The sequence below is a fragment of the Sprattus sprattus genome (assembly GCF_963457725.1).
Source record: "Sprattus sprattus genome assembly, chromosome: 7".
NCBI lineage: Eukaryota > Metazoa > Chordata > Actinopteri > Clupeiformes > Clupeidae > Sprattus > Sprattus sprattus.
The window spans coordinates 8628715-8647831 of NC_137926.1; the positions used below are offsets into that span (position 1 = coordinate 8628715).

Here is a 19117-nt window from a genome sequence, read left to right on the forward strand (position 1 = left end):
ATATTGGTCCGGACAGAAAACAATCTAAACCTTCATCCTCCGCAGCCTACGACTTGTCCAAACAATACAAATATGTCGATTCTCTTCAAACATTACTTTTAAAACCAAAGCAACCGTATATTCCGCGCTGAATCCTAAAATCCTCGCTTAAAGAGGTGCTTCACGCTTAAATGTGTTTTTTGAGCTGTAAACTAAATTATATGACCGTTCTGCGATGACACACATCAACAGAGTTAATATTGACATACACCAATTGTATAAAAAGGCCTTACGTCATGAATTTATACTCTAACCTAGACTCATCATTTAAAAGTTTGCCACACACAGTGGGCTCAGACCTGGGGTTGATGTTTCACTTATAATGTAACTACATCGGGCCAAGAACCTCATCTTTACGCATCCGCTGTTCGTGTTATATTGGACGAAGATTTTTACGGTTTAAGTCTTATAAAAATGATAGGTTGCCGATACTAATCTCTAGCAGTTTATCTAGTTGCCCACTTTCAAGTCTGATTCGGCCTTAGAATAGATGGGATTAAACAAACATGTTTTGAGTAGGTGAGATGCATTGAAGTCAACAATTTACAAAAAAAAAAAAAAAACGTTGACCACTCACTATGCAACACATAAACAGACGTTTATTACAAACATCACAATCCAGAAAAAAATGATTTGTTTGTCATTAAATGATCTTTGGAACCCCAGGACACTTCAGTGCCTCTTTAAACATGGCTGCCCAACAGCCCCCGACAAACATCTCATCAGCCAAAAAATATTTGGCCAAAAAGCACATCAGGCCCAGAACTCCTTCTGGGATTTTCTGAACATCTGGATAACTTAAATCCTGGGCAACATCATTTTCCACATTTAAACTTCTACAAATGTATTTATTCACCTAATACCTTTCATGATCAGGCATTTTATTATTAAATGCAGATTCTGCTTTTAATGCATTTATTTTTTGCACAAATATATACCATTTGAATCACTGTTTCTTCATGATCACAATTCTCTCTTTTCCTAAACATCATATTCAGGACCTAGGGAATTTCTCCAAAACCTTTTCAAGTACAGGAGAGAAACTAGAGAAACGAGAGACACGTTGAGACACAGCTGGGCTTGCCCTGTCTCTTAGGAGTCAGCCATCGACATCCCCACGAAAATAAAAACAGGTAACAAAGCTCTTTTTTTTTTTTTTTGCTGATGTGTCTTTGTGTCGAGTTGGAATTGAAACATGAGATATCACAGATACACTTAACACATCTTGACGCAGAGATACGTAGGACACATTGAGCAGAGAGTCTCTTGGGAATATATTCTCCTCCAGGGGAGTAGGGGGTGCAATGAGCAGAAGGCCAACCATGTGTAGATGCTGTGTGTGAATCGCATGAAGTTTAATGGCATGTTTCTAGAAATGATTCTCCCGTCTTCACACAGAAACGCTTCCCCCTTCTCTTTCTGTGTCTCACAATGGCACAAACACAAACACACGCGCACACACACATACAGACAGCAGACCTGCAGCTCTTGTGCAGCACTTCGGGGGTTGGGGGGGGGGGGGGACAGGACAGTCTCCCGCCCTTTTTTTACCGCTTACATCCACCTTCTTCTTCTCTTTGTTTTCCTCTCCCGTTCTCTTCCAGTTAGCTGACAGACCACAGAGTGCCTAACCCTGAAATCATGATCCTGCTGGACAGAGGGGACTGTTTAGAATGGAGGCGGGGGGTAATGTCCGAGTCCCCTTGTCCGTCAGTAACGTTGGGGGGGTGGGGGGCGGATGGTGGTGGTGGTGGAGGGAGGGAGGGAGGGAGGGTGTCAGGACACGTGAGAGATGAGTCTGACACGTGTCTGGATGTCTTGGCGGCACAGCGGGCAGGTCTCAAGCTGTAAGGCACACTCCATGCAAATCCCACTGTGGACACACAAACACACGTTTTAGATACTTTACTTGATCAAATCCCACTGTGGAATCACACACGTTTTAGATACTTTACTTGATCAAATCCCACTGTGGAATCACACACGTTTAAGATACTTTACTTGATCAAATCCCACTGTGGAATCACACACGTTTTAGATACTTTACTTGATCAAATCCCACTGTGGAATCACACAAGTTTTAGATACTTTACTTGATCAAATCCCACTGTGGAATCACACACGTTTTAGATACTTTACTTGATCAAATCCCACTGTGGAATCACACACGTTTTAGATACTTTACTTGATCAAATCCCACTGTGGAATCACACACGTTTTACATACTTAACTTGACTCCACATAACAAGTTTCTTCTTCTCACTCACCCACACACACTCATATTTACTATTCATTAATAGGAATTAAGTGTGTACATGAAAAGTACATGATTTAATTATATAGTAACTATTTAAGCATATTTAAGTATAACATTCAAATATGTTAAAAAATAAAAACTTGAACTAAAACTTTTAATGCAATAACTATAAGGGCCCTGAACAAAATGTCCAAGACCTCCACACTGAGCGAGTGACCTACCTGTGTCCACAGGGCCTGAGCTCCGTGTCAGCCATCTGGTCACAGCACAGGGTGCAGCAGTTGTCTCGGATGCTCACTTGCTTGAGCAGGGCCAGGCGTCTGTGTCTGCAGGCCAAACACACACATGGAGGATGATGGCCCATTTCAAAAAAACGTAAGAATGGGAAAGCAGATCTGGCCAGTTCAATTCCATTTACTTTAATACTTCAGCTCAGTTTCATTCATAAGAATGGGAAAGCAGATCTGGTCAGTTCAATTCCATTTACTTTAATACTTCAGCTCAGTTTCATTCATAAGAATGGGAAAGCAGATCTGGTCAGTTCAATTCCATTTACTTTAATACTTCAGCTCAGTTTCATTCATAAGAATGGGAAAGCAGATCTGGCCAGTTCAATTCCATTTACTTTAATACTTCAGCTCAGTTTCATTCATAAGAATGGGAAAGCAGATCTGGCCAGTTCAATTCCATTTACTTTAATACTTCAGCTCAGTTTCATTCATAAGAATGGGAAAGCAGATCTGGCCAGTTCAATTCCATTTACTTTAATACTTCAGCTCAGTTTCATTCATAAGAATGGGAAAGCAGATCTGGTCAGTTCAATTCCATTTACTTTAATACTTCAGCTCAGTTTCATTCATAAGAATGGGAAAGCAGATCTGGCCAGTTCAATTCCATTTACTTTAATACTTCAGCTCAGTTTCATTCATAAGAATGGGAAAGCAGATCTGGCCAGTTCAATTCCATTTACTTTAATTGAATTGGGGGCGACAGTGGTACAGAAGGTAGGGGGAGTCGTTTAGTAATCTGAAGGTTGCTAGTTGAACCCCTAACTGCTCCTGATGTATAAATACAATTTCCTTGTAAATCGCTTTGGATAAAAGCGTCTGCTAAATTACTAAATCTAGCTCAGTTTCATTTCGGGGGAAAAGATATGGCACTTTTAACACAGAACTATGGGGTCATTCATTAAAACGTTTGAACACTTTTTAAAGATACCTAAATGGCGACATGAGGAGAAGAAGATTATATTAAATTAGCCTGGAAGTGAGGAGGCAATGAAGCTAACTATTCCTTTTCCTTGTGACCATGGTTAGAGGAATCTGGGTGTATGTTGGGCAAGGGGAGGAATGACGCACTTACCTTGGCAAGATGATTTTCTCATCAGACGCCAGAGAGGCAAAGTCGTTAAAGGTGCTGAATTTGACAGACGGGGGGTAGCGGAACGGCTTGGCCCCGAAGTTGAACTCGCACTGTTGATAAGACATGAAGCTCGCTGCAGCAAAGAAGCCCGACCTGAAAGATAGAAACAATCCTTTAAAATTAGTTTTATACAACACCAGATAGAGTGGAACTGATAAGCTCTACGGAAAAGGAAGTTTGCATAGACAGCTCACATTGAGAGAAAGAGAGAGGGGAAAGACAGAAAGAGAGAGAGAGAGATAGAGAGATAGGGATTGACAGACAGACAGACTTACGTGGCTGATGAAAACACTTGCTTCTCTGGGGGAAGCTGATGTCCGTTGAGATAGAAGATCATCTGCTTCTTGTTGAGGTCTAAGAGGAAGCCTATGGCATCACCTGTGAGATGGAGCAAAAGGGTTTTAGGCCATTTATCCACCCAGCTGATTCAGTCCATTTTTCCTCTATCTACCCAGCTGATTCAGTCCAACACAGTGTGTGTATGAATATATTTCACAAGAGAGAGTTCAAAGGCCTCCCCCTTTGCAAAAAAAACTTGCCGCTCTTATGGGACACAATAACCGTTATGTCTTTTACATCTACTGAACCCACCTAAAGTAAAGTAACACACTAACCCAGTCCAACAAAGTGTGTGTGTGTGTGTGTGTGTGTGTATGTATATTTTTCCCAAAGGAGAATTCAAAGGCACCCCGCTTTGAAAATAAATAAATAAAAGTTTGCCACTTTTCTGGGCTAAATGACCATTATTTCTTTAACACTGCCAACTTTTACATTCACTAAACCCATCTGAGGAAATGAACACAGGAAACGAAACGGTTATTTAACATGTAAGCCACAGAGCCCCATGTGAGAGAAAGGTGTGGACACACTGAGAACAGGTCGATAGCGCTGACATGTCTGGCTGTGTGGGGCTGAGGCGCTGACTGACCTTCTTTCCAGCAGGGGTGGGAGTGAGGTTTGCTGCGAGCGTTGTACCAGATCAGCTGCCTGCAGCCATCATAAGCACACGAGTACTCATCATCCCCGATCCCATAGCCCTCCTGTCAAGAACACACAAACACACACATGAGTACACAAACACACACACGAGTACTCATCATCCCCGACCCCATAGCCCTCCTGTCAAGAACACACAAACACACACATGAGTACACAAACAAGGCATTTCATGTTTGATAATTTTGCTCAATAACTGAATTATAAATGAATAATGTTTTCTCTGTTTTTTGTTGAACTGCGTTCACTTTTTCAAGTTTTACGACTTAGATGAAGACATGATCACATTTTAGATCAAATTTATGCAGATATACAGAACATTTTAAAGGGTTCACAAACGTTCTAGCACCACTGTATTTAACTGGGGAAGTCCTTGATGGTATTTGAGTATTTTCTACTGAGTGAGGGTTTTAAAAGCGAGCAGTGGGGTGAAACGTGATTGGCCCGTACGTGGTTGAGGAACTTGCTGTCCTTGGTGGCCCAGCCGATCTGCATGACCCCCGAGGTGATGACCGTGACCTCGTAGTACCAGATGCCAGAGTCCACGCAGAACGTGCAGCGGACACTCTCAAAGGATGAGGCATCACAGCGGGCCTGTGAGAGAGAGAGAGAGAGATTTAGGGGAAAGAAAAGTAAAGTGAGAGTGTGTGAGAGAAAAGTAGAGAGAGAGAGAGAGAGAGAGAGAGAGAGAGAGAGAGAGAGATCAATTACATGGGATTGGTTAAAGAAAGTATATGTGACTTTCTACCAGTAAGTGAATGACAGGAACTAATTATCCTTTTCTCTCCTAAAATGAAGAGGCAATTAGGATGCGAGGATCAGTGGGGACCCGATTCCCACTCACCTCCAGACCGCTGGGAGAGATCTTCAGATACTCGCTGACGTCGTTGCTGTTCAGCATGGCGTTGATGTTGCTCAGGTTGACCTTCTCATACGTAAACTGACGACCGTCTTTCAGGACTAGAGCAACAGTTAGCAGGAAAAAACAAAGGAAAGGTTAGCAGGAACATTTTTATATTCAGAGAAGCACAGAAAAAGTGCTGAGTCTCTCCGTCTGCCCAGCACTAAGAGGAACAGGACATCTTGTCCACAACTTGGTATATTTGCTATGGTTTCACTATACAAGACACTTCTATTTGCGGAGACTGGGGCCTCTCGATAGCAGTAAGATGGTATGGCCTCACTCTCGATAAACGAAAACGGCACAGTTTACTCTCAGTCAAACATAAGATAGGCTCACAGTTCACATAGTGGAGTTTAATTTCATTAATAAGTTTAATGAACTATCGATTCTACATTTAAATACATTCATTTGGCAGACCAGTTTATCCAGAAACAGAACAGACAGATCCTAGAAAAGCTATAAAGTAAGTTTTTGGTATGCGTGAATATGTTATATGAGTGTGAGAATTTGTCTGCATTGTCCTCCCACAAGATTGCAATACACAACTATTCACAACTCATCATCACCTCTCTAGGAGTGTTTGATGACAAGGCGTGACGGGACATTCCATGCAAATTTAAACTTCCCCCGGTATTCACAGACAAACATGGGTACAGCACTAATGATTCACCAATTTCCCACGCAGCAACCAAGAAATTCCCGGGCAAAACCATGCCAGCAAACCAAGCCTTTACTATTCACTACTACAGACAGTACTACCAACCAAGATTGCTACACTGTCAAAAAATACCTAAAATGACACATTTGGCCCCATCTTCTCATTGATCTGTTGCAATCCACGATAAGAGTGAAGCAAATGTGACTATCCTCCCTGTTATCATTAATACCGGACTTCCTCAAGGTCACAAAAAGTTCAGTAGGTTCAAGGTAAAGATGGACTCTTGTGCCTCAGAAGCAGAACAAGCTATGCTGCTATGTTGAAAATGTTAAAAAACTCCTTTTCATATCCTCTGAAGCTTCTCCATCAAATCACCCAGATGACTCAGCCTGGTCCAGGGAAGCATTGACCGAAAAGCTCAATGGTGTCATCAGAAAACCATTAACATTAAAAAAAAAAAGTGAAAAAAAGGATATTATAATTATATTCATAAATATATTTATATAAATATGTTATTATAATATTTATATTATTATAAAATATTATAAGTTCTTCTGACTCATTTCTTTTTGGAAGAAATCAGAAAATCAACCAAGATGTGTCCAACAAGTGTCCGGATACACTAACAGTCTGATGGTGTGTGTACATGCGCACGCACACGCGCACACATACACGCACACACGCACACACACACTTTCTTCCCAAATGAAAATTCTCAGAGGCTGGCAATCAGATCCTACTTCTGCATTTTAACATCACCACTTCAGTGTCATGCAATCCTATTTCACTGGCCAGTGTAGTTTCCCCTGTGACGGAAGTCCAGTATTGCGATCATGTTATACGACTGAGCTAGCATCTATAGTAGCACTCTGACACCTGACCAGTGGCGCAACTCATGCTAATAACATTTCCTCTGCTATTTTTGTGATTTGAGGGACTCGTGGTCCTGACTCAAGGTTTTAAGATGTGTTTGATTACCCAAGTCAAGTATGTGTTGTCAACAACATGGCAAATACCAGGCAGGGAATTTACACTCCAATGCATAACAACAGCAAGTGTCTAAGTTTGTAAAGTCAAAGTGTAGGGCGTGATGGAGCTGAAATAGCAGACCTCTGCAGTAATGTGAATGCATGACTTCAGCTGCCAGAGAGAACACTTGTCTGAGCAGTCTGTGGTCCGTGTGTGTGTGTGTGTGTGTGTGTGTGTGTGTGTGTGTGTTTGTTTGTATGCCGCTGTGCTGGAGTTGGAGACTTGTTTGATTAGGGTCTGTTGGGTTTTAGAGCTCTAGGCCGCTGTGCTGGAATCGGAGACTTTAAGCAGTGTCTGTTGTGTGTGTCTGTGTGTCTGTGTGTCTGTGTGTCTGTGTGTCTGTGTGTCTGTGTGTCTGTGTGTCTGTGTGTCTGTGTGTCTGTGTGTCTGTGTGTCTGTGTGTCTGTGTGTCTGTGTGTCTGTGTTTGAGAGCTGTAGGCCGCTTTGCTGGAGTCTGAAACTTGTCTGAGCAGTATCTGTTGTGTGTGTGTGTCTGCGTGTGCGTGTGCGTGTGCGAGCTCTAGGCCACTTTGCTGGAGTCTGAAACTTGTCTGAGCAGTATCTCTTGTGCATGTGTGCGTGCGTGTGTGTGTGTGTCTGTTGTGTGTGTTTGTGTTTTAGAGCCGTAGGCTGCTTTGCTGGAGTCTGAAACTTGTCTGAGCAGTATCTGTTGTGTGTGTGTGTGTGTGTTGTGTGTGTTTGTGTTTGTGAGCTGTAGGCTGCTTTGCTGGAGTCGAGCAGATGGAGTGGATATCGCCTGACGTTGGTCTGCATACTCACACAGGTTGTCCAGACTCCACTGGGAACAAAACCCAACCTGCCGCTTCAGGTAGTCCGAGAGATCCGCCCACAACTCCAGCACCGCCAGCCGATCGCTGATGCACGACTCCGACACTGTGACCTTGTTCTCACCTGAGACACACACACACAGACACACACAGACACACACAAACACACACTTTAACCCCCAAATCTTTGGACACTGACCCCACCAACCATGACAGAAAACATGTACTGCTGCCAGAAATGTCAAGAGTGCTGATAGTATCTCATCTGCTGCTTCTTTTCAGGTCTGAAGACATACAGGATGTTGATTTCATAATGAGTAGCTGAAGAAAGACCTACTTGTCTGAGAGAACTTCTCCAACGCGATGAGAGCAAAGAGCATGACAGTGGGGTGTGCTTCTGAGCTCTGGAACACACACACACACACACACACACACACACACACACACACACACACACACACACACACACACACACACACACACACACACACACACACACACACACACACACACACCAAAAATATTCAGCCAAAACAAAGAAATACAACTCTCCCAACAAAATACTAAATAATGTTTATGTATGTGATCTAAAGATACATAAAAAAAGATTATATGGGTAGGTAGGTAATTAAGTAAATAAATGAACTTATTATATAAACTTTGACAAAGTAAAAGCAAAAACACTGTTCTTCTGGGTTAAGAGGTCCATCTGGAGGTTTAATATTCCACTACTGAAACACTAGCTACGCTCTTCTGCTCGCCATATCACAAACACACAGTCATCTGAGCTACGCTGAGGCAGCTTCTGCACTGATGACAGAGAGCAGGAAACACCTGCATTCAGCTCCGTTTCACCATCCCTGCTCATTCTGATCCGCTGGCAACACGTCGGTCTGATTCATGGGTGTTGTAATGTCACCTCCTGGCCTATGGCCTCACATACAGGGGGAGAGCACAGGGGGAGAGCGCAGGGGTACACACAAAGGGGGGAGTATTCATGTCTTACCAGAGACTCCAGTAAGTACTCAAGGGTTCCTGGGCTAAGGAGGCCTATGCTGGCTGGACCTGAAACAACCAAATGCAAGACCATGTTATTAAAACATTAACCAACAAATAGTCTAATATATTCTAATTTCTTTTGCTTTTAACACTTACATTGAAACACATAGAATAAGAAAGACAAACAGCAGAAAAAACAAACTTGTGGGATAGCACATTGGTAAATATTTATTTTTTTGTATTTGCCTTGTTAACTGATACTTAACATAGACAGGGTATGAGTCAGAGTCCTTCTAATTTCGTATTCTAATACATTTACAACAATGAGAAAACATCTGGGGTTATGACGGTTCTGTGACGAAGCGGTGACTGTAGCAACAGTGTGTATGGTGCATCTGAGGTGAGCTACGACAGTACATCAGAGGGGACGTGAATGACTGCACAGCTAACGACAGCGAGATGAAAACCCCAGTCAGCCTGGAGCAAAGGGGTCAGTCCAGTCAGAGCCCAGGCCAAAGGAAGGGCACCAGGCATGGATGATGGATCAAGCAGGGGAGAGGTTATGATGGAGGAGGCGGCTGCTGCTACTGCTACTGCTACTGCTACTGCAGGGGTAAGGGAGGGCGGGGGATAGGCTCCTCTCTCAGAACTCCCATCATATCATACTTAACAGGAAGAGAAGTAAGCATGGGAGGTGGATGGGAGAGGGGCAAGATGGGAATAAAGGCTGCTGCAGCAGGGGTGAGGTGTGTGTGTGTGTGTGTGTGTGTGTGTGTGCCCTCATGTCAGTGTGGTATGTCACAACAGCACATACTTTCACACTGGGGTGGGGGTTGAGCAACATTCCTGAAGAGAAAGAGAGAAAGCCAGCAGGAGAGCAGGGAAGACATAAACTGAAGAGAGAGTGAAGGGGAGAAAGAGAGACACTTTTGCAATGTTGAAGGCAGGTAAGGAAGGTGGTTGTTTCTTAAGTGATATGCATGCTAGGGCATGTTGGGAATTCAAGTGTCTTAACCAGTCTGTCTGTGCGTGTGTGTGTGTGTGTGTGTCACTCACCGGCAAGTTTCTCGGCCAGGCAGCCTAGCACCGCGGTGGTGTTGCGGTGTTTGGCGGGGATGAGGGCGTCCTGACGCGCCACAGCTGAGCTCAAGTTCAGCATCTCCGATAGCTTCTGCAAAGCATCCTGCGCAGGAAAAGTCAGGCCGGGTCATGCACACACTCTTAAAACAAAAGACTGACTATATACACGCACAGCACACATTAAGCTAATTAGACATCAGGCACTCTCCCCATCCCTTTTGTCTGACACACACACACACACACACACACACACACACACACACACACACACACACACACACACACACACACACACACACACACACACACACACACACACACACACACACACACACACACACACACACACACACACACACACACACACACACACACACACACACACACACACACACACACACAAACTAAAGAGGACATTCTTCCGTGGGCTATGAAACAATAGTCCTGTGGGTGAATGCTGAAGGCTGTAATTCCCGCTTCCAAAGACAGCGGACGAGGCACATACAGTGGGAAGTGGGGGCAAACCCACAGGCTCCATCAAAGGCAGCATGTTATCTCTCTGTGAAGGCAGCTATGAAAGCGGTTGCCACTAAGCGCTGACAGCTGAACGCAGAGGCTAAAGGAATGAGCTGTGCTGAGACAAGAGAGGGCTGATGACTCAACGCATAGTGCGTGTGTGTGTGTATATATGTGTGCGCGTGCATGTGCGCATTTGAGTGCAAGTGAATGTTTCAAGAGGAAGGGAGTGATAGAAAGAGTAAGAGAAACACTCCAAATAGGGTGTGTTAATGCGTGTGTTTATTTGTTTGTGCACGCACGTGTGTGTGTGTGTGTGTGTGTGTGTGTGTGTTTGTGTGCGAGTGAATGTTTCAAGAGGAAGGGAGGGACAGAGAGAGAAAAATAAACACTTCAAATAGAGTGTGTTCATGAGTGTGTTTGTGTGGCGTGAGTTTGTGTGTGTGTGTGTGTGTGAGTGTGTAAGTGAATCACTGTGTCAAAGGGCAGGGAAAAGAGAGACCGGGACAAAGTGAGGGAGGGGAGAAGGGAAAATGGGGAGACAGGAGAGAGAGGAAAGAAAGGGAGAAGGCCAACATGTTAGCCAGAGACGCAGAGCGGTGCCTCCAGCCAAACACACAGACTCAGAGACACACACACAGGTCCTCTGAGGCCGAAGTGGCGGTGTGCTCTCTACTCTGCTCTGAGAGACAGCGCAGGCCTGACAATAGGTCCCCAGCTGCTCCCACAGGAGCCCTGTGCTGTGACCTCAGCTGACCTGCGTCATGTGTTTCACAGCGTGGTTGCACATGCTGTGTGATGCTTCAACAAGGAAATGAAAACCACTGTGTGTGTGTGTGTGTGTGTGAGTGTGTGTGTGAGTGCGGTGTGTGTGTTTGTGTGTTTGTGTGTGTGTGTGTGTGTGAGAGAGAGAAAGCATGTGCTTATTTGTGTTTGTTTGTGCATAATGATTTGTGTGCGTGTGGGGCTGTGGATGGGGGCGTGAGTATGAACTTGGTGTGTGTGTTTATACATCGGTTTGTGTGTGTGTGTGTGTGTGTGCTTGACTACGTATGTGCATAATTGTTTGAGTGCATGTGGTTCTGCGAGTGTGTATGCTGTTGATGGATGTGTGCACATCTGTACATGTTTGCTTGTGACAGTGTGGCAGCGTCTTACTTTGGTGGGCAGAGGGCACTCATCCAGCAGCAGCGTGATCACCGCGGGCCCAAGTGGGTCGTCCAGGGGGATGACCCGAATCAGAGACTGGACCACCTCCAACCAGCCGTCATCTGTGGGTTTGGATGTGTTGGAAAGACACAGGCACAGGAAGAGAACAGCAGTTAGTCAGTAAATGAATGCCAGCTTAATTGTTTTTTTTCCTTAATTGTTTTTTTTCCTTTATGTATGAGGTGACGTGTTAATATTATGAGAGGAAGGTGGGTTTTCACACAAGGGCGGCTATGACTCATTATCCTCATAGGTGGAAGGAGGAAGAGAATAAAATAAAGAAAATTAAATCCAAAACATAGATGAATCACCCAATGCCAATCACCAACCAACATCTGTGGCTGTATAAATCCAGACAATGGGAAAATAGCTTTCTGCCAGCATTGCAACCTGTTGGTACAGCCAGAAGCCCAAATATCCTTGCAGCCATTAAGGCTTTGATTATACTCGCTTACAGACAGTTGGGGACACCAGGGGTGCGTAGCTGTTCCCGTTATACTTTCTAGTCCGCTTTCAGTCGGCAGTTGGGCAGTTGGTGCTCTTGTAGTGAAGGTTACGCAGACATCCACACAGAGCCGCATGTTAACCCTCTGATGGTGACATTTACGTTGCACAGACCCTAGCATACTTGCGGACACGCAAGGCATAATAAAGATGCTGAAGCAGGATTCTATCTACTTCCCACCGGGGTTCTACTAACAGACTCTTTATAAATTGGCTGCAGAGGTTTAACAGCATGCCCGCAAAGCAGCATTCCAAAGTGTCTATGAGCGTTATCTAGAAAACATTTACATTTATGGTTTAGGCAGATGGCTCTATCTAAAGCGACTTAAAGTAAAGGTAAGCTACACAGGTATGGAAACGGCTGTGATCTTACTATTATTATTATCATTATTATTAATAATGATAATAATAATAATGATGATAATAATAATAATAATAATAATAATAATAATAATAATAATGATAATAATAATAATAATAATATCACATCCTTCTGCCTGCTGTGCTACAGGAACGAAGACAGAACACACAGACAAAGCAACATTACAAACTTGCACCAGTAAATGAAATAACATCACACACACGCCCCGAAACACCCCCTTGCTCCAAGCCAATCCTCAAAAACATCAGACACAGACCCCTAACTCAGCATTTTGTAGTTCCAATGAGCCACCCACCATACAGATACACTTCTAAATAAAGTCAACACCACACCACCCTGGCACCAAGCATGGGCACAGAGGCAGCCAGCTGGCACACGGGAGGGAGGAAGGGCTGCAGCTGTTAATACCCAGAGAGCCCCATGCCAAGTCCTGCCCTGCCCTCTCTGGACAGCAGTGCCCGTGTCGCGTTGTCATCACGCCCACACGGGGAAAGGTCTGCCCTCTGGCCTGGCCCTCTGCACACAGGGTGCCACAGGCCCGCCATCAGGCGTCTTACATAAATAAAAACTATTTATTTATATAATGGGATTGGGGAAGTTAAATGAAGGGTGAATAAGCGAGGGTTTGCGTACAGTCGACAGTGGCAGCTCGTCAGTAATGAGAAATTAAATCCCCTGAAAAACTGACTGGATTCCATTAATGTGCTTTCCCTTCATGAAGTGGATTCTGTGACCAAAGGGGTGTTGGGGTGTGTGTGTGTGTGTGTGTGTGTGTGTGTGTGTGTGTGTGTGTGTGTGTATCTGTGTGTGTGTTTGTGTGGGTGTGTGTGTATTTGTGTGTGTGTGTGTGTGTGTGTGTATCTCTGTGTCTGTGTGTGTGTGTGTGTGTGTGTGTGTGTGTGTGTGTGTGTGTGTAGGAGTGTGTGTGTGTGTGTGTGTGTGTGCCAGGGGTTTTCCGGGGGTTGTCAGCCCTTGAGACCACCTCCATTATTGCCTCAGATCCTTATTCAGCACTGACATCACTGTTCTGCATCATTGATGCCAACAGGAAGAGGAATGGCTGGGTCACAACACAAACACATCACCCATGGCTAGCCCTGTGGCTGGGTCACAACACACACACATCACCCATGGCCAGCCCTGTGGCTGGGTCACAACACAAACACATCACCCATGGCTAGCCCTGTGGCTGGGTCACAACACAAACACATCACCCATAGCTAGCCCTATGGCTGGGTCACAACACACACACATCACCCATGGCCAGCCCTGTGGCTGGGTCACAACACAAACACATCACCCATGGCTAGCCCTGTGGCTGGGTCACAACACACACACATCACCCATGGCTAGCCCTGTGGCTGGATCACAACACACACACATCACCCATGGCTAGCCCTGTGGCTGGGTCACAACACAAACACATCACCCATAGCTAGCCCTATGGCTAGGTCACAACACAAACACATCACCCATAGCTAGCCCTATGGCTAGGTCACAACACAAACACATCACCCATAGCTAGCCCTGGGCATCTGCTCCTACTAGGCCTCATATACTTTTCAATCAATCAGGACTTGCTAGACATGGACAGGGTTGTGGCTTTAAAAAAAATAAAAAAACAGATGATAAAACAGAGAGCCTCGAGACAAACATGACTCCAGACAATGAGGAAGAGGATGTTTTCTCTGGACTCACCTGTCTCGGCCATCTCGTGTAGTGTGTGTGTGTGTGTGTGTGTCTGTGTATCTGTGTTTGTATCTGTGTGTGTGTCGTCTGTGTGAAGTCTCTGGACTCACCTGTCTCGGCCATCTCGTGTAGGGTGATCATTGAGTACGGCGGCTCCTGGTCACTGAAGGAAAGATAACAAACTCTTACTGAGAATCATTCAGGATGTGTGCAGTCGTCACGTGAAATCACGGCACATCATCACACAAACGCTTGTGGACAGCATTCAGACGGCTAAGCCTTCACAACAACAAAATATTCACTTCTCCTGCATTCCCCTTTCAAGTGCAAGTGCCTGCGTTAGTGAGTTATTACAGAGTTATTACTGAGACACTTGAATCAATAAATATCATACCCAGACTGATCAGCATCACAGTGCGGTATTGTGGTCTTCCAGCACGATGTACACTTTACTTAAATGTATTCATGGGCAACTGCACAAGTGCGTGTGTGCGTGTAAGGGGGGGCGTGTCATGCTTACGAAATTCCAATGAGAGAATAACAGAGAGAGAGAGAGAGAGAGAGAGAGAGAGAGAGAGAGAGAGAGAGAGAGAGAGAGAGAGAGATCCCCTGCTGCTGTCGCTGTCACTCTGTCTCCAGGGCTTGACCTCACCATCCATCTCCCTGACCGTGGTCTGGACAGTAAATCTGCCAGCTTACAGCAGCCCTGGAGCTCCCCGAGGGAGGACCTGCCAGAGGTATAGCCCACCGCTGGGGCAATTAAGCATTCTGATCCCTCTCTCCCCATCCTTTCTCTCACACACACTCTCTTGCTCTCGAACTCTCTCTCGCTTTATCGCTCTCCTGGGCTCTCACTTTTGGGTATGCGCTCTCTCGGTCTGTCTCTGTCTCTCCGTCATGCACTGAGTTTGGGTTGGGAAACATCCTCTGGCAGTAGGCTCCTTCACAGTGAACAGACACTAGGCGGTTAAAAGGACGAGGTGTGATAACAAGCAGGGCTCAGGGATGCCTCAGGGCAAGGCAAAGCAGTCCAACAGGAAAGCTTTAGGAGGGAGGCTCATTCTTACCCATGTGAAACAAGCAGGGCTAAGACTGCTGAACAGTACCCCGAGGCTACTCTTACCATTTCATTCAATTCAATTCTGTTCATTTAAATTTAATACACTTCCATTCGAATTACACAGTGCCTTTTGTAACGGGCACTGTCACAAAGACACTTCACAGAAACCACAGCCTAAGCAACCCTGCTGTTTGTTTCAAGGAGATTACAATACATTACCAGACCATTTTATACATATCCCTCGAGGCAGTTATGCACAGTAAGCCTCCATTAAACGTAACTAAATGCAGTAACCGTGCTGGTAAATTTAACCAACAATGGTGCCATACATACAACTCAAAAGGTCCACTAACATCATGCAAACACTGAATACAAAACATCACAGAAATGTGAAGACCAATCCTGAGGAAACTATGAGAGACATTCAAGGGAATGGTGTGGCATCATATTAAGATACAAATATTATCTAATATTACATCATATTAAGATGCACCAGTGCCTGTGCGAGAGGGGGATTTAGTGAGAACATGAGCTGCCGTGAAAATAAATTAAAACTGATCAAATTTACCATCTAAGAAAAGGCTGAAATTAAATAAATATCGGAAATGATTCACACAATGTTTGCACAGGCATGATGCAAATGTCAGAGAGAAGAGATGTCAAACAGTGTGGGACACAGATGCATCAGACGGTGAAGCGCACAGACTTATTTCCAGTTCTCTGCCTCTCGTTCTTGGTCAGTGGATGTTAGGCTACTTCCTCTGCAGGTGTCAGTGTGGGATGGTGTTGGCAGAACGTGTAACGTGAAGGACAAGAAGGGGGGGGGGGGGGGGGGGAAATCAAGACAAGTATGCTTGAATGCAATGCACTTGTCTTCGGAAACATGAAACACTGGTCGGTTGACATAGCTGTGCTACCTGGCTAAGTTGTTCTGAGGTGGTTCTATGAGTGTGTGTGTGTGTGTGTGTGAGAGAGGGGGGGTGTACAAGAATGAATGATTAAATGCCCCCCCCCCCCCCTCTCCTTCTCCATATACATATACATGAGGGAAGGCTAGCAACAAATTCATCTCATTTTGCTCCCAACACACCACTCTCTGCCATGCAGAGGCCACACATATCTTAGTGGGTGTGGCAGTGGTGCAGTGGCGTTTCCATGAGCAGCGCAAGGTGCAGGAGAAACACAAGGGCAAAAATGAAAGCAGCCTGAAGACAAGCTGACATTAGCAACAAAACCACTAAGCTATCGCCAGCAATTAAGCAACCTGGCTACAACACAACATCCGGATGTCCTACACAGGATGTCCTATAAACTCCACACATTTAAGGCTGTAACTTTGTGAGAAGACACTGGTCCTAACTTCTGCTTTAAAAGCATTCATTGCTGAAGCCATATGTCAAGTAAGACTGATACTTGCAAGCTCACACAACTGCCATGGAAAATGATGGGTACTTCCATGCTACTAAAAGGGAAACTGCATCTTGACACAGGTTAATGTTTGACACTGATGTTCCACAGTGTGTAATGCCCAACCCCCCTGACAATCTACAGTGATTTACAGGACACATACTTACTTGTCAACCAGAGTCCTAATAACGGCTAATGTATCTAGTACCAGGCCGTCAACGTTTTGTTTTTTTCGCCGAGGTTCATGCGGTCCTCGGCCGCGTCTGGGCGGTCTAACCGGGTCCCGTGGGCGGCTAGCCCTAGCCTCCGTCGCCTCTACGGCCGTGTGGTCGCCACGCCTGAGCTGCCGCCGGGGCGCTGATCCATCCTCCACGTCACTGTCCTCTCTGCAAACACAGCTGTTCCCCATGGTTCCGGTGGCCCCGAGGGTCTGCCAAAACTGTAGCGTGTGCAGCTGTTCTACGGTGAGTCGCAGAACCCGTGCGAGGCTCCTGCTGGCACAGAATGCAATCCAGGTGGCTACTATCATATCATTTGGAGGACTTCAGGAGGCGTCTGTGGTCAATCCTGCCTTGGCTACCAGTCTTCATGGTGCTACTAGGGGCGGCGATCGGCCGAGCAGAGAGGCACAGTACCAGTAAAGTTAAAAAGCATCCTCCATCGAGTTCCAGCTGGGCAGGACACACTTCTGTTGCGGATTCGTATCGAGCAGACCTGAGGATTAAGAGACACGTCGTTAACACTGAATTTCGCATCTAACACTGCAAAATAAACGCTAATAGAAGACAGAATTCACAACAGAGAAGGCCAATCCCAAATATCTAAACCGGGAAATAATTATTGGTTTATATTATCTACATACACAAGAAAGCAGACAGACAGAGAGAGGTAAATTGAGAATAGGCAAGACAACAGGAAAACTGACGCTACATCATATTTGATCACATCCTTCGGAGTTGCCAGCCATGCAAATGTCAGCCAATATGTCATTATGTGCCAAATCAAAATATCATTTTAAAAATAAAAATGCAGCAGAATAATAAGCTCCCCAACATCTCGGTTGTCCTCAAATAGCGACATATTCAGTCTTTACAAACCACGAAAGATTCTGGCTAGCTCATCTATTGTTACAGGTTGCCTTTAAATTAGCTGGCAATATATAGCTCAGTAACATTAGCTTACATTACCATCAGTCGCTAGCTAGGTACTCCTTACTTAAGTATACACCTATCTTTCTGCAGTAGTTAAATGTCTGTCGCCTGTTCACCATAAAGGTAATTAACTCCTTTCGGTTGCCATTAGCCAAAATGTAGCTAGTCATCTCCCAGCCAGTCCGCACCGGCTTGCTGGAAAGCTAGCGTTAAATGAACCAGCTGTAGGGTACCAAGTTGCCAACAAACAGCGTTGTAAGCAACTTAGCAAACTACGTAGTAAATTAACTATGCGATCTAAAAGTCTTTCTAATTGGTTATCATGTTGTTGAGTGAGTTAACTAATCTAGATTTTAATTTACCTATCATTACACGAAAGAGAAAGCAGAGTGGTTCAAAGTAGCATTAGCTACGAGCTTCACATCATGCTAAAGCGCCAACATAACGTTATTAACCTGTTAGCTAGGAGTAGCCAGCTACCGAGGAAAGAACATTAGCTTCTAAGAACAAGAGCAAAAGTAGTCGGGTTTGAATGCTGGCTTAAGGAATGACAATAAACATTACCTTTTCAGTCGAGGGTCCAGTTGTACACAAGACTCTGGGGTCAGCCGACAAATCCCCCTTTTTACTTCTGCCAGTCCTGAAAATACACCACCTCTGGGTTGTTGGGTTGGAGTTATCCGGAGTCAACACCCTATCCTTACCCCGTAAACAAGGAAAGGTTTCCGGTGTTGTACTACACGAGAAGAGCGGTGCTGGGCAAGCTAAATAGGCCTTTCTGACTCAAGGCAAGTGACTGGGAAGTGGTTAGCGCTGAAATGGACAGACGTTAATGTTACCTATCTTTCCATTTGCCACAAAAGTCACAGGCAGTATAGATGAGAAAGCGGATTACCGTTTAATCGTGATAACCATAGCTGCCACTTGCTCATTCACGGAAACCCACTTGCGATAATGATTTCGAAATGATATGGGTGCAGAAGGAAGCTATGCTGACACCACTTGCTATCTCACTATGTTACACATA

At 44.9% G+C, this 19117-nt stretch overlaps 1 protein-coding gene across 1 annotated transcript; it reads right to left on the reverse strand.

The window, feature by feature from the left end:
• Positions 1–670: 670 nt before the first annotated feature.
• rspry1 (ring finger and SPRY domain containing 1) lies at positions 671–19098 on the reverse strand. Its single transcript, XM_080842813.1, has 15 exons — positions 18655–19098; positions 17107–17653; positions 14583–14635; positions 11847–11959; positions 10149–10275; positions 9100–9158; positions 8431–8497; positions 8086–8217; positions 5559–5674; positions 5165–5308; positions 4647–4758; positions 3994–4096; positions 3659–3811; positions 2518–2622; positions 671–1912 (listed from the first exon to the last, which is right to left on the reverse strand). The coding sequence occupies exons 2-15, from the start codon at positions 17466–17468 to the stop codon at positions 1816–1818; spliced, it is 1743 nt and encodes a 580-aa protein (XP_080698939.1). The 5' UTR covers positions 17469–17653; positions 18655–19098; the 3' UTR covers positions 671–1815.
• Positions 19099–19117: the final 19 nt, after the last annotated feature.